At 43.7% G+C, this 16947-nt stretch overlaps 1 protein-coding gene across 1 annotated transcript; it reads right to left on the reverse strand.

Annotated features, from left to right (window-relative positions):
• Positions 1–750: 750 nt before the first annotated feature.
• Positions 751–9555, reverse strand: LOC144585044 (uncharacterized). Its single transcript, XM_078382483.1, has 2 exons — positions 9198–9555; positions 751–1702 (listed from the first exon to the last, which is right to left on the reverse strand). Exons 1-2 carry the CDS (start codon positions 9553–9555, stop codon positions 798–800), a joined length of 1263 nt encoding a protein of 420 aa, XP_078238609.1. The 3' UTR covers positions 751–797.
• Positions 9556–16947: the final 7392 nt, after the last annotated feature.

The raw sequence follows: 16947 nt of genomic DNA on the forward strand, positions 1-16947 counted from the left end.
AGAAGCCTCTAAGGGGAGGGAGGGGGGACTTTTCCCCCTGTTCATAACTCGAGGGAAGTTCGTATGTCTAGTCCTTATTTCCCCTATAGGGCGGGTTCGTAAGTTGAATTGTTCATAAGTAGGGTCGTTAGTAAGTCGAGACCCCACTGTACTTGCATTTGCATGCTTTTGAACTGCTAGGTTGGCGCTGTACTGCAGCTAAAACTGTGCCCACGACCTGGGGTTCAAATCCCAGGTAGCCGGCTCAAGGTTGACTTAGCCTTCTATCCTTCTGAGGTCGGTAAAATGAGTACTGAGCTCACTGGGGGGGCAATGAGTAGCCTGCATAATTAAATTGTAAACCGCCCAGAGAGTGCTTGAAGCACTATGGGACGGTATATAAGCAGCACACTTTGCTTTTTGCTTTGGTACCCTCTTTAAAACTCAATTACTATTATTATTTATGAGGGTAAAGCATTCTAAACCAAATGACAGCTCCTCTCTCTTCACTACTTGCTTTCTTTCATCAGTTATCCTTAGAATATCCATTGCACAATATATGCTTATTCTCATTTTTTAAAGCAAAAAGTTCCATGTCTATTTTCTGGCATCTCTCTTTTAATTAATGATAGAAGTAAAACACATCACAAATGGCACTTCAAAATGCACTCCATTTCTTTTCTCTCTGTTTTGCATTTAGTCAGCTTTTGATTGCTTAATCTTTCCAGTGAAAACCAGCACAAAACTGAATGAATTTCTTCTGCCTTCTTTAATTATCAGGAGTTCTGAATAAAGCTCTTTCCACATTCCATGCATTTCTATGGTTTCTCCCCAGTGTGAGTTCTTTGATGTCTACTCCGGTGACTGCTCTCACTGAAGCACTTTCCACATTCCGTGCATTTATATGGTTTCTCCCCAGTGTGAGTCCTTTGATGGGACCTAAGATTATCACTGCGACTAAAGCTCTTTCCACATTCCATGCATTTATGTGGTTTCTCCCCAGTGTGGGTCCTTTGATGTACCCTAAGCTGACCACTGCGACTAAAGCTCTTTCCACATTCCATGCATTTATGTGGTTTCTCCCCAGTGTGGGTCCTTTGATGTACCCTAAGCTGACCACTGCGACTAAAGCTCTTTCCACATTCCATACATTTATGTGGTTTCTCCCCAGTGTGGGTCCTTTGATGTACCCTAAGCTGACCACTGCAACTAAAGCTCTTTCCACATTCCATGCATTTATGTGGTTTCTCCCCAGTGTGGGTCCTTTGATGTACCCTAAGCTGACCACTGCAACTAAAGCTCTTTCCACATTCCATGCATTTATGTGGTTTCTCCCCAGTGTGGGTCCTTTGATGTACCCTAAGCTGACCACTGTGACTAAAGCTCTTTCCACATTCCATGCATTCATGTGGTTTCTCCCCAGTGTGAGTCCTTTGATGTGACCTAAGGTGAACATTCTGACTAAAGCTCTTTCCACATTCCATGCATTTATGTGGTTTCTCCCCTGTGTGAGTTCTTTCATGTTTCCTAAGGTCACCACTGCAACTAAAGCTCTTTCCACATTCCGTGCATTTATGTGGTTTCTCATCAGTGTGAGTCCTTTGATGTGACCTAAGGTGATCACTGCGACTAAAGCTCTTTCCACATTCCAAGCATTTATGTGGTTTCTCCCCAGTGTGAGTCCTTTGATGTGACTTAAGATGACTACACTTACTAAAGCTCTCTCCACATTCTATGCATTTGTAAGTTTTCTCCCCAGTGTGAGTTCTTTCATGTCTCCTCCAGTTACTACTCTGACTGAAGCTCTTTCCACATTCCATACACAGATACTGTTTCTCCCCTGCATGTGTTCTTTGACGGCTACTGAGGTGACATGGAGGTACGTGGTTTCTCCCCTGCGTCAGTTCATTCATGTGAAGTCCATGCCTGGCCATTCCTATTTCCATTTCTCTGTTTCCTTGCTTGATTGCGAGTTCCTGCCCAGGTTGCTCCAGATGCTGCTGGGCAATTCTTCCTCCCCTGTTCTTCATCATCTGGTAGATTAGAAAAAAGAAGAGAAACCATCACTTCCAAAATATGCAGGATTATGGAATGAGGTGTTCGGGCTCCGCCTGAGTCACAGAGAAGGAAGGAAAGAGCCAAAAAGGCAAGGGAAGAGAACCAGGGAGGGGATGATGCCAGACTGGATGTTCCTTTGGGGTTGAGGTTGGAAGGGCTGTTCATTGATGGACCTTTTGGAGGGAGGAGTCATGAAGGGAAGATCATTTCCACACCCAAGTAAGTACAGTGCTGCCTCGCTTAACGAGCGCACCGTTTAATGACAAATCTGCATAATGACACATTTTTTGCAATCACTAATGCGATCGCATTGTGATGTTTTAGGTTACTAAACATAGCATTGCGATGATCGGTAAACATTTTGCTTACCGATTATCGCATTGCAATGTTTTTAGAACAGCTGATCGGTGGTTCCAAAATGGCCGCTGCATCCACAAAATGGCCGCCCACAGCATTTTTGCACCGTGCCCTCACTGGGCAGCGAAAATGGCGGCTGGATGGAGGATTCCCCACATAGCGGTGAGTTTTCCCCCAATAGGAACGCATTAAATGGAGTTTAATGCATTCCTATGGGTTTCCTCCCCCCGCATAGCGACGAATACGGATAGCGACGTTAATCCTGGAACGGATTCATGTTGCTATGCGGGGCACCACTGTACATTAAATCCAAAGTATATTAACTCTTTTTCCTTCTCAATTTCTCCCCAACGGTTGTACTTAAGTTTCCAGAAAATTAGAAAGGAATTCCTCAAAGTTGATTAATTTGCTGGGTGGAAGCCCTCAAGAGCTGGTCTTGGGTGTCCCCCTGCCTTATTATGGCATCTATGAGGGGATTGCCTGGCAACCCGTCGACGCGCAGGGGAGAGGTTCTGGCTCCGCCCAGGGAAGAACAATGGGGACCCAATGAGAGCTCGCTCCTCCTCCTGCTCCTTACGCATCACCTGTCTCCGGGCAGAAGCCCATCCCTCTGGAAGGCTGACTGGGCAATAACCACCTGCTTTAGTAGATGCTCATTTTTTAAAAAAAATCCTCCCTCAGGAGAGAGATGAAAATATCTATTCCACCCGCCCTTTCAGGCTCTGCCCCTTCTGTTCTGCCTCCCTCCCCCCCACCCGCTTTGTCGTCCACCTCCCCTACCGCCATCTTTCCCTTTCCATTCAGGGAAAAAAACGAGGAAGAAGAAGAGCAGCGTTGAAGGGAAACCGGAGGTGGGAAGCCCCGCTCTGGCCCCCTCCTGCCCCCCACCTCTAGGATCCCCCGGGGGGAAAGAGGCCGCTTTGGAAGGGGGAGGGGATTCCTCGCAAGTTTCCCGCCAGGGGACTGGCAAGGAGGTGAGCCCTCAGTCGGGGGGGGTGCAGGACCGCTTTTTGGGGGGGGCTCAGGAGTTGCAGAGATGGAGAAAACCCTTCTCTTCCCCGCCACGAACCCGAGACCCTCACAATCCGCTCGGTCTGCGGGCCTCGCCCGGTTTGGGGGGAGGGGGTCTCTTTGTTTTGGTCCCTGCCTTCCTCCTCTTCCTCCTCACATGGGGGGGCTAAATTGGGGGGGGTGATCGGGAAGTCTGGGAGGGGTCTCGATCTCACCCTCCCCCCCCAGCAAGACACCCGGGCCTTTTTCTCTGTGCGTGTCGGTGGGTCCTCCTCGACACCCTTCTTTCCCCCAGATCTTGCACGCAGCCTTTCGAGGGGGGGGTGGCAGATGAGGGGAAAGGTGGGAAGCAGTTCCCCTTGCTGTTTCTCTTCCCCCCAGTTTCTCCTTCCTCCAGCAAACCCCCCCAAACTTCACCCCCAGGTCGAAAGCGAGGTATGGGATGCAGTGGGGAGGAGAAAGGGAGGGAGGGGGCTGCAAAGGGCGGACACAAAGGGGGTCCCAGAAATGGGGCTTTTGTGGTGAAGAGGGGGGTCTGCTTGGAGCGATGGGGCTCCCCTCCTTCCCCCCATACCTGGCCTGCCATCCTGAGCGTCTTCAGGATCCCCCTCCCCCCTCCCAGTCTATGGGGTTCGAAGGGGACTCTTCAGAAGCATCTCTTGGTTCAGTGGATCTGGATGAGGGAGAGGGAAGGGCCGACCAGATCCCCCTCCCCAACCAGATCCCAGGGTGGGGATCCCCTGCAGGAAGGGGTATGTGTGGACGGAGGGGCTTGGTGCTTCCCGGATCGGGACCTGGACGGAGGTGGGGCTGCTACCCTCTGTCATTTTTGCCAGTTTTGCAGGGGTGTAGTGCCATCTGTAAAACATTTTGAGGATATTTTCTCCTAAGTTTACCGGCTTAATCATTTTATAACAATCTTTCCACATCATTGTCCAGTGATCAATATCAATATTATAACCGAGGTTACTTGCCCATTTTATTGTCTCTTTTACCCTCTCCTCCTCCAGCTCATATTCCAAAAAGTATGTACAGGGGTGCCTGGAATAGCGAGCACTTCTATTAACGATGAAATCGAATAGCGATGAGTTTTTCGGGGCATTTTATCGCTTTGATTAGCGATGTTTCCTATGGGCAATTTTCAAATAGCGATGGTCAGGACCGCGCTTCGAATAGCGATTACATTTTAGGTCCCCTGTTTTCGATTAGCGATGGTTTAAACAGCCCCGTGTTCGCTATTTTTTAAATGGTTTAAAGTTAAAATGTCCTGTTTGAAATGTTTGAAATCGTAAAGTGCACTTAATAAACCCTTTGTTAACTCAATTTGACTTTGTTCTGACTCTTTTTAAATTTGTTGTCGATTTTTGCCCCCCGTTGAGATGTATTGAATAGGTTTCAATCCATTTCAATGGGGGAACCGCGTTTTGAATAGCGATGTTTCCTATGGAGATTTTCAATTAGTGATGGCAATTCGTTCCAATTGGAACAGATTAGCCGGCTTTCAATGCATTTCAATGGGAAACCGCATTTCGAATAGCGATGAAATCCAATAGCGATGTTTTTTGTGGAACGCATTAACATCGCTATTCGAGGCACCACTGTATACATTTTCTTTACTATTTTCTCATCAGTATGGATCCATAGTTTGTCCACCTGGACTTCACCCTCAAAAAAGCCCATGTTTTTATCTTTTTTATATCTTGATTCTAGTTTATTCAGTGACCACCAATGTGTCGCCACCCCTAGTTCCTCTAATTCCTGCTTATTTTTTATATTTTGTTCTCTGTTGAGTAATTCTTTATAAGTTAGTAACATTCCTTTCTGATTTAATACTTTCAACGCAAAAGCTTCTATAGGAGCTACCCATATTGGAATTTTCTTGTATGTTTGTGCTTGAAATTTATGCCACTCTTCAGTTTCTTAGGTCAGTTGCTGATTTTCTTTTTTGTGGAAATGTCGGGATGAGAAGGTGCCTTGGCTTTGTGCAGTTTAGAGGCTTCCTTGGACCACAGGCAAGGAGATGGTAAGAGCTGCCTGTTCAGCAGGGGAAGGCGCTAATTTAGAGACCTCCGAATGTGGAGGAGTTGGTGAAGGGAGGGAAGGAACCTCCATAGTGAGAAGGAGAGACTTTTCATAGAGGAAAGATCTAAGGCGTTGGTGCCTGAGCTTAATGGCTTGTTTAGAAAAACCCCTTGCAGGCAGTGCAAGTCTGATGGAGGTGGGATTCACCCAAACAAAACAAGCATTTGTCCTGGTGGTCTGACAAAGGAATTTTGCAGGAGCAGGTGCCACACTGCTCGAAGCCTCGAGGGGCCATAAAACAAAAGGGGAATCCAGGTGAAGGGAGGGGAAAAATATTCACTCTGCTCTTCCTAATGTCCTACTGGAATGGAGGAAAGAGGAACTGAAAGGAAGATTGACGGGCCGGAGCCTATACCATGTTGGGGAGGGAGAACTCAACTGTTTCTTTTTCAAAGCTCTAGAATCTTCCGGACGTCCTGCACAGGTGCAGGATTAACCCATTTGTGTGAATTCACAGAGACCACAACGAAGAACCATTAAATGGAGGCTACTGTCCATTTTGGGCACAAGATTTGTCAAAAAATATAAATCAACAAAGGCAGGAGAGAGAGAGAGGAAGGACCTAACGCAAAACTGAGTTTGCAAGCCTTAAGGATGTACACTAGTCCTTAAGGTAGCATTAAGCATGGGCTTTGCTATCTTTTTCACTAGTTACCAGAATCCAGCAGGAATCTTCTCCCCGCAGCTAGAATTCTAGTCCTTTTAGCTAAGAGAAAAGACATCCAGGCTCTCAGAGTTAGGTATATCGTCATGGACAAATGCCCTTGTGAGTGGGGTTATACCAGGTGTTATACCAGTGCGGGGCCTCCAACTAGTATCTCACCTGACCAATTTGCAGCATTTTTAAAATCTAAAGTGGAAGACATCTGCTGGGAGCTCTCTCCTTTTTTGAACACAGTAGATCAAGCAGAGACATCCGGTGCTCTGCCTTGCCCGATGGGACTCTCTCTGTCTCGCAGCCTTTAACACCAGATATGGTGGACAAAGCGCTTGACTGCTGTTGTGCCACCACCTCCTCCCTTGACCCTTTCTCGGACTGGCTAATCAAAGCAGCCAGGCTTAAAACAACCAAATGGGCCACAGCAATAATTAATGGGTCTCCCCAAGGAGAGACCCATTAGGCCCATAAGGAAGAAACCAAGTTTGGTGGCGGACAACACTGGCAATTATAGGCCCATCCCCAGTGTTTCTTTCCTCAGCAAAGTTGTAGAGAGGGTGGTGGCTGGCCAGTTCCAGGCTCTTTTGGATGAAACCAATGCCCTGGATCCATTCCAGTCGGGCTTCAGGCCGCGCCACAGTATGGAAACAGCATGGGTCGCCCTGCTGAGGGAGGCCGACAGGGGCAAAACATCTTTGTTGGTCCTACTCAGTATCTCAGCCGCCTTTGATACCATTGACTACGGTATTCTCCTGGGGAGGATCTCCGAGCTGGGAATTGGTGGTCTGGCGCTAGCCTGACTCTGATCCTTCTTGGAGGAACATCTTCAGAGAGTACAGCTTGGGGAGAATGTTTTGGCCCCGTGGAGCCTCAATTGTGGGGTTCCGCAGGGCTTGATTATTTCCCCAATGCTGTTTAATATCTACATGAGGCTGCTGGGTGGGGTCATCAGGAAGTGTGGGGCTTCGTGCCATCAGTATGCTGATTACACCCAGCTCTACATCTCCTTTTCTCCAACCACAGTGGATGCCGTTCTGTCCCTTCAGCGCTGCCTGGAGGCTGTACTGCAATGGATGCAGGAGAATCGGCTGAGGCTGAACCTGGACAAGACGGAGGGGTCCTGAGGGTGCGTGTCTCCTCCATCAGTAGTTTGGGAAACTCCCTCTCTTTTGGGGGAATAACTCTCACCATGAAGAGTGAGGTTCGCAGCTTGGAGTTTCATCTGGTTCCAGCACTCATCATGGAAACCCAGGTGGCGTCAGTGGTCCGCTCTGCCTATTTCCACCTGTGGGGGATTGCCCAGCTGCCTCCCTATCTTGATGTTGGGGCACTCACCACTCTGGTCCATGCGCTTGTAGTCTCGAGATTAGACTACTTTAATGCGCTCTACTTGGGGCTACCTTTGAGATTTATGTGGAAGCTTCAATTGGTGCAGAATGCGGCAGCCAGACTTCTCAGTGGGATGAGAAAATATTTCTCCCACTCTGGTTGCCTTGTATTGGCTGCCCGTTCGTTTCCGCATTGATTTTAAAGTGCTAATGATGACATATAAAGCCCTAAACAGTTTAGGACCTCGATATCTAGTGGAACACCTCCTCCCACCTAGATCTACTGGAATTACTTGTTCTAGCCAGGAAGGGCGGCTGAGGGGCCTCATGCCGAGGGAGGCCTGGAGAGAAAGAAAAAGAACCCGGGCCTTCTTGGCAGTGGGCCCTTGCCTTTGGAGCAGTCTGCCCCCGCAGATCTCTCTGACTCCCTTGTTGGGTTTTCAAGAGCAAAGTGAAGACCTGGCTCTTTAAGCAAGCTTTCCCTCATGTCATCATTTGAATAGTTTTTTCCCATCTTGAGCTATATTACTACTCTGCCAGATATAAATTTTTTCTCCCTGTGCTTTTAATGCTGCCCTTTACATGGAATTCAACCATTTAAAAATCTTGAATGCTATTTGTCACCTTTCTGCCTGTCCCTTGGTTGTTTCACCAATCAAAGGGCACAAGAAACTTGTCGTGTCGCTGCCACCAGCTGATTACATCAACATCATGTATCATTAATCATAGAGTCCAAGCAATTTGTCATTTTAAAAAGAGCCAAATAGTAGTTGTTTATTATTACAGGTGATGAAGGTACAATCAGTGTCGTTAACACTTAACAAAACATCCCACTTCATCCACTCTCAACTGTGCACTCTCTCTCCACTCTAGATTCCAAAATCCTCAAATCTAAACTCCCATCTCGAAATCTAATCTCCTCCTCCTCATACAGAGACTCTTCTATCTCATGACCCTGCTTCAGAGTAAGGACCCCTTTGCCACCTGATGTGAAGGAGATTTCTAACATGACACCATTGATAGAAGTGGCCAAACTTTCAAAGCTGGTCACAACAAATTAATCTCAAATAACCAAAGACCCACCAGTCAACCTCAGAACTGTTCTCCAATGTGGGGTATTTATTGGAGACAATGATCATGGAATGGCACAATTTCCCTCAAGGCCAATTTGGCCAAAGTAAACATCTCCTGCAAACAGTGGCCTTTTCTACTCAGGTCACCTCTGGTGTCCATCACAGGCATCGTTTCATTTCCCCATTACCAATTCCAAGACAGGCCTTTCGAATTTAAGTAACTACACATTTTACTCAGTGCATTTTTAGACCTGGGGTCCATTTCTGGTTAAATTTTCCCCCTCAATGTCATGGTTAATTTCATGAGTGCTGAAATAGTTTATCTTTTTACTCAGAAGATAAAATGTTGCATTCTAGGATAAAGTAGAAGTCCCATCTGCCTGTTCTAAACATATTTCTTGATTAATAGGCCTAATTAAAATGAACTTTTCCCACATTCCATGCATTTATATGGTTTCTCATCAGAGTGAGTCCTTTGATGTAAATGGAGGCAACTGCTGTCATGGCAGAACTTTCCACATTCACTGTTTTTCCTCTCTGTGAGTTCTCTTATGTGAACTATGACTCTGAAGCTCTTTACACATTCCATGCATTTATATGGTTTCTCTCCAGTGTGAGTCCTATGATGTGAACTCAGGACAAAACTCCAACTGAAGCACTTCCCACATTCCATGCATTTGTACGGTTTCTCTCCTGTGTGAGTTCTTTGATGTAAACTAAGGCTATGTTTTAGACTGAAACTCTTGTTACATTCCATACATTTGTATGGCTTCTCCCCAGTGTGACTTCTTTGATGGGAACTGAGGCTATTGCTGTGAGTGAAGCTCTTTCCACATTCCATGCATTTATATGGTTTCTCCCCAGTGTGAGTTCTCTGATGCAGATTAAGGCTATTGTTTAGACAGAAGCTCATTCCACATTCTACACATTTATATGGTTTCTCGCCTGTGCGAGTTCTTCGGTGACATCTCAGGGAACTGCTCTGCCTGAAGCTCTTTCCACATTCCATGCATTTATATGGTTTCTCCCCAGTGTGAGTTCTTTGATGAGATCTCAGGGAACTGCTGTGACTGAAGCTCTTTTCACACTGTAGGCATTGGTATTGTCTCTCATCTCTCAGAGGGTTTTCACATGAAGTACAATCACTGTGCATTGTGATGCTCATTCCTTGTTCTATGTATTGACTTCGTTTCTCCTCTGGGTGGACTTTGTCAAGTCTATTGTCATCTGAGGTTCCCTTGAATGTTTATCTGCCCAGGGAACCTTTTCTCCTTCCTTTCCTTTGTTGATTTTTTTCAAGTGATCAGAAGTGCACCAATACCAAGAGAAGCTGGAGATTTCTTGATCTGTCCTTTTTCCTGGTTTTAATCTTCCTTTTTCCTCCTTTTAAGTGTGTAGAATTTTTTTGGTGCTTCACACTTGATTTTTATTACTGAAACAATGACTGGCTCCATAGAATTCCAGTTGTCCTGTTCATCACCTGATGGAGAGAAAAAAAATATGAAAGAGGAGTGCAACGTAAAAGAAATAGCTTACTTGTTGGGATGAGTTGAAATCCCCAGGGCCAGATGAACTGCATCCAAGGACATTGAAGAAGCTGGCTGAAGAAACTGAACAACCACTGTCTAATATTGTCTTGTCTTCAGGGGAGATGGGTGAAGAGCCAGACAGGTGGAGGAGAGCTGACACTGCCCCTGTCTTCAAATAGGGGAAACCAGGGAATTGCAGACCTGTCACCCTGACATCCATCCCAGGGAAAATTCTAGAGGAAATTACAAAGCAGGCACTCTGAAAGCACTTTGAAAACCATGCAGTAAGGAGGCGGGGCTTGTCACAGGACAGTCAGTCATCTCTGGGGAAGCTCCTGGGGATAACTGGAACTGCCCAGTCTGGGGGTCCCTAATGACAACAGGGTTCGCAGGTGAGGCCAGGAGAAGCCTACCTGAGCTGTGAGTGAGCATCCGAAGAATGAATGCAAGGCTGCAACCTGACATTTTTTCCCTCTGAAGAGATCACGGAGTACAGACTGGGTCTGGGAGCCATCTTGGCACTCAGCTGTGAGTAACCCACCCACCCTGGAGGAGAGGAGAATGGAGAATTACAGTTAAAAACTGACAACAATAAATAAATGTGAAGCCCTTAATCTAAAAATGAGCCTGTAAAGCTACAAGAGCCAAAAGGAGTGGAGGAGCTAGTTTACCGGCTCTGCTGCTATGCTATTTCAAAAGCGAAGCCAGCTCCTTGCAGACCAGCTAAGGCCAGTAGCCAGATGGTGAGAGAAAAGAAAAATAAAGCTGACCCTGAAAAACTATTTGATGAAATAAGCAAACATGGACAGAGCTTGTCTTGTTACCATAAAGAATTGGACAGACTTCTTAATAGCAGATTGAGCATCTTCGGGACTATATATTACCCCTGAGGGGGAGGAAGCCCCTCCTCGGAGGTTACAGCTGTAAACAATAGTATAAACTGTCTGAAATCAGCTGGGAGAGTTATGTTTCTAAAAGTGAACGGTGTAATTGAAAACAAGGACTGGAGTTGTGGACCGGATTTATAGTGGAAAGAACATACAGCGGGCCCTCTACTTACGAACTTAATCCGTTCCGGAACTCCGTTCGTAACTTGAAAAGTTCGTAAGTCAAAACCAATTTTCCCATAGGAATGCATTGAAAACCATTTAATCAATTCCGGCTGTTTTTGGTTCTTAAGTCGAGCAGCAGTTTCTAACTTGAATCATTAGTTCCCATAGGAACTAATGCAAAGCTGCTTAATCCGTTCCTACCACTAGGGGCAGAATTTGTTTCTTCCCCCCCTTTTAACCTAAGATGACTTAGGTTTTAAAAAAAGGAAAGAAAAGAGGGAGGGAAGGAAGAAACAGACACCATTTCAACAGAACACCTTGAAAAGCACATTTTCAGCCAAGACAAGCACCTTTTGGGGGGGGAAAGGGGCAGCAAAGGAGAGAGGGAACAAGCACCTTTCAGACAACAGAACACCTTGAAAAGCACTTCTCAGCACAAAGAGACATGGCTCTGAACTCCATTTTTACCCTGCTTGCAAGCAAGCTTTCTTCCCAACAGAATTCCTCAGCACAAAGAGAGACATGGCTCTGAACTCCGTTTTTACCAGATTCCAGCAAGCATGCAGACATTTTAAAACTGTAAAATCTACCCAGGAAGACCCATGCCTCCATTGCAAAAATGCCCTCTGGGTCCACATTTTAACCAGACAGATTCAGAACACACACACTCCCCACAGACACACACAGCAAAGAAAGATTCCATCAAGCATGCAGAATTTTTAAAACTGTAAAATCTACCAAGCAAGACCCATCAGAGCTCAGAAACCCCTCCACCTAGCCCTACCCCTACCCACAAGCTGCAAAAAAATGTACAGTAAAGTAAAAACATAGTGTACTCACCCAGAACAGGCAGTCTCTCTGCTTAAAAAAAGAATGTCAAAAATAAAAAATCATTTTTTAAATAAATCCCCCCAAAATTAGAGTACTGTACTGTCCATACAGCACTGTACCAGTACCAGGCAGTACCAGGCAGTCTGAAGACTGTCTCTCTATCCACTCTGTAAATTTTGGGAAGAGCGAGGAAGGAGACAAGCACCCTCTTCACTGGCCAACGGTTAACTGAAAGTTCACATTCCGCACTTTCCCTGCCTCTCATGCCATTTTTTTGTTTGTAACTCAAGCACATGTTCGTAAGTAGGGCCCACTGTTTTCTATGAGATCAGCTTCGTAACTTGAACACACGTTTGTAAGTAGGGCCTGCTGTTTTCTATGAGATTGGGTCTGTAACCCGAAATGTTCGTAACTAGGGCCGTTCGTAAGTGGAGGGCCCACTGTACTGTACATTGGATTATAATGACACCTACTGGAGGAAAGCGGAATATCAGCCTCATCATATTTAAATGACTTTTGAAAAGCCTTTGGAATTCTGGAGCATCATATTAAGAAGGGAATTCCAAAAATAATGAGGTGGGAAAACAGGAGATCTTTCCTAGCTCCACTTTGACATCTGGAACATCACTGGGAACTTTGGAATATTGACCTTTGAGACTCTGTGATTGTAGTTAGCTTGAATTTCTCTTGTTGGACTGCGTGGGTAACCTAGGAGCAGAGGTTGGAGATATAACAATGTTGCTAAGACTTTCGAGAAGAAGGAATATTTTTATCATGGTTGTGGTTTAATCTGCTTGGTTAAAATTTGATTTATATACTGTAATATTGGGCAAAGTCTGGAGGAAGGTTTTAGGTGAGGTTGTTGATAGTGGGCTCTTATTCTTGGCTAAATAGGGAATCGAAATGGCCTCGGGGGGGGGGAATTCAAAATCTCAGACACCTGGAACCAATCCTGCTCGGGCACAAGACCTGGGAAAATTGGTAGCACAAAAATCATATAAAGAATGGCAAACCACTATGCAAAATCTATTAACTACAGGATTCCAACAAATAAATGAACGTCTCACTCAATTAACAGATCAGATGAAGGATATGAAAACGGAATTATCAGAAACTAAGCAACAGATAACAGAAATGAAAATGAGAACACAAGATATTGAGGAAAAAGTGAAAGGCACTGACGCCAGGTTGAACCAAACTGAAGAAACAATACAGGCAGCACAGAAGAATCAAAAACAAAATATGACAGATTAATGTTAGAGATGGAGAGAGCATCAAAAATGCTGAGATTTCAAAATGTGCCAGAAAAGGAAGGCACACCTAGAAACATTAATGAATAAAGCTTTGGCTCCAGAAATAGAGATGGATGTAGTGGAACTTCATCAATGTCTGGAAGTAACTTACAGGGTGAATACAGCATATATCAGAAAAAACAAGCTACCTAAAGAAATTCACATGAGATTTAAGAAGAAGGCAATCAGAGATAAGGTTATAAGAATCTCACAAGACAAACAATTGATAATAGAAGACAAGAAAATCAATGTTTTAAAACTAATTCCCTGGCAAATGAGACAGAGAAGGAAGGAATATTCCTCCCTGGTATTGTTACTTCAACAAAATGGAATTTCATATAGATGGCTAACACCAGAAGGTTTATTCTTTAGGATTGATACACAGAGATATAACATAGCGTCCCCAATGAAAGCACAAGATTTCATGAAAAAAATGAGAAGAATCTAAAAATACAGAGTGAAAGAGAGAAGAAGGGGAAACCAGAAGAATGATCCCAAGAGAAACCAACTCAATCATCACATTCAGAATCAGACACAGAGCTAGGAGAACATGAAGTAGCTGAGTCAAGATGTACCAGAAGCATGACAAGGAAAAACAGAAAGGTGCTAATCTACAAGATGACTAGAAAACAAATGAAGATTTTTTCAGTCAATGTAAATGGCCTAAACTCACCTCAAAAATGGAAAAAAAGATCTTTCTACAATTGCAGAAACAGAAATCTGATATTATATGTATTCAAGAAACCCATATGAAAAGAGCAGACCTGAGACTGCGAGAATGGCCAAGGTTAGGAAAATTATTTGCAGCTTCAGACATAAGTAAAAAGAAGAAAGGTGTGGCTATATACATTAAGAAAGAATTGGAACCAAAACTGATTTTTGCCTCAGACAATGGAAGGATATTAATGGTGGAAATCCAAAGAGAATCGAAGGAATTGCTAATTGTTAACATCTATACTCCAAATGGAAATCAAGAAAAAATTTTTTAAACAACTGCAACTAGAAGTGACAAATAAAGATTATGATTATTACTGTGATAGATTTTAATGCTGTCATTGACAAAGAACTACACACAAAATCAGATAAAATAAGTATAAAAAGAGAAGTAGAATCTCAAGAAACTTTTTACAACTGGCAGAAGTAAATATCATAGATGCTTGGAGAACATGTAAGCCAATGATAGGAGACTATGCCCTTCATTCTAATAGACATAAATCATGGTCAATAATTGATACATGCTGAATCTCAACAAGCTTAATGAAAGAATTGGAACAAATAGACATTTTACCTAATACATTTGCAGACCACAACCCAATCTCATTACAATTGGGTAGCAAATCAAGATAATTTAATTGGAAGCTTAATATCGTGCATTTTTAAAAAATGAGGATTTTAAGAAACAAGCAAAAGAAGAAATTGATTTTTTCTTTAAACAGAATATAAGGCCAGAAACCTCAATGATAATGGTCTAGGGGGCAAGCAAGGCATTTTTTTAGAGGAATAGCTAGAAGATTTGCAGCAAAACAAAAAAAAGAGAAAGATGGAAAAAATATGAGACTTTGGAAAGTAGATTAGCCTCAGATGAGATGCAGTTAATACAAAACCCGACAAATACAGAATTGATAGAGAAGATAAAATCTGTACAACACCAGATAAATATATTGCTTAGTGAAGAAACTGCAAAGAAGCCTACATTTGCAAAGCAAAACTTTTTTTGATTGCTGAGGATTTCTGTCAGAATTTATACAACAAGAAGGAAGTAGATAACGAAGCTCAGAATGAATATTTATGGAAACATAACGAAATGAAATTGACTAAAGAACAAATTCAGTCCTTAAACGAGCCTTTAACGTATGCAGAAATTATAGAAGCCCTCAAAAAACAAAAAATGGGAAAGCACCAGGCCCAGAGGGTCTGCCAGCGGAATATTATAAAGAATTGGAACTTATATAAGAAGCTTTTGGAATGTGTTGAAGAAGAGGGAAAATTGCCACCAACATGGACAGAAGTGATAATTTCCCTTATTCACAAGGAAAACATGGAGGGTAAAGAAATCCAAAACTACAGATCAATTTCATTGCTGAATGTGGATTATAAAATATATGTGACCATGTTGACAACTAGACTGAAAAGAATTTTAATACAGTTAATACATCAAGATCAGTCTGGGTTTCTTCCAAAAAGGCAGATGAAAAATAGTATGAGGATAATCCTAAATTCTCTGGAATACTATGAAGCACACCCGGAGAAACAGATGGCTATGATATCAAGCCGACAGTTCAATGCTTTCCAATGGGGGAGAAAAGAATTCACCAAAAATTAACTAAGAGTCAGAACAAAGCCAAATTAAGTTTGCAAAGGTTTTAGAAGGTGCACTAACAATCCCAAGCATTTAAAACCGTTTTTGAACCTTTTAAGACACACTAAAAATTGCAAAAACGGACATCGCAAAACCATTGGAATGCATTGAATAGGCTTCAATGCATTCCAATGGGGGAAACATTGTATCGCTTAGCGATGCTTCCTATGGGGATTTTCGCTTAAGGACGGTAATCCGTTCCCATTGGAACGGATGAACCGGTTTTCAATACATTCCTATGGGAAATGGTGTTTCGCTTAGCGATGTTTTCCCATAGCGATGTTTTTTTTTAAACAATTAACATCGTTAAGCGAGGCACCACTGTAATATAAAGCAAAGAAGTGAATAGTTATATATATATAGTCACCGCAGCCAGAATTCTTTATGCCAAAAATTGGAAAAGTCCGGTGGTACCGAAGCAAGATCTTACGGAGAAGATAAGGGACGCAGCAGAAATGGACATTCTATCAGAAGTGATGAAGGACTGTCCTTTACAAAAGGCAACTGAAAGATGGGACCTATTCTACAAATGGTTAGAGTCACCAGACAGTGCTTGAATAACATAGATTAAAACGTGTACTAAAATCTGGAAGGCAGAAAATAGTAGAAAAGCGGAGTTTGAATTTTGATATTGCAATGTGAATGGAACAGATGTTAGTATATTTTTGTTTCTCCTCCCCCCCTCAACCCCAACCCTTTTCCCCCTCTTACCTTCTGTATCCCACACCCTAACCCAAGTTATCAAAACAATTAAAAAAATGAAAACAATGCAGTAAGAACTGAAAGGCAACATAGAAAGACTGGGGAAAAATTCTTCCAGCAGAAAACAGACTGAGCTAGTACCTGTCCATCTCACTAAGGGCAAAACGAGCCCTAGCCGGCATATGGAATCTCAGGGGCTGGGTGTTCTTCTAGGAATCATAGAAAAGAGAAATTGGAAGGGGCCCAAGAGGCCATCCAGTCCAATCCCCTGCTCAAGGCAGGAATACAATTAAAGCAGATCTGCCAGGCGGTTGTCTAAATTTCTCTTGAACACTTGCAGTGTTGGAGCACTCACCAACTCCTGAGGGAATTGGTTCCACTGTCGTACTGCTCTAACAGTAGGGAAGGTTTTCTGATATTCAAACAGAATCTGGCTTCCTTTCACTTGAGCCTATTGTTGTGTCTCTTGATCTCTGAGAACAGATCCTGCCCCTCCTCTGTATGACAGCCTTTCAAATATTTGTAAAGTGCCATCATATCATCCCTCAGTCTTCTTTTCCCAAAGCAAAACATGCCCAATTCTTTCAGCCTTTCCGCATAAGGCTTGGACCTCCAGCCCCTTGATCATCCTTGTCG

The sequence above is a fragment of the Pogona vitticeps genome, chromosome W (assembly GCF_051106095.1).
Source record: "Pogona vitticeps strain Pit_001003342236 chromosome W, PviZW2.1, whole genome shotgun sequence".
NCBI lineage: Eukaryota > Metazoa > Chordata > Lepidosauria > Squamata > Agamidae > Pogona > Pogona vitticeps.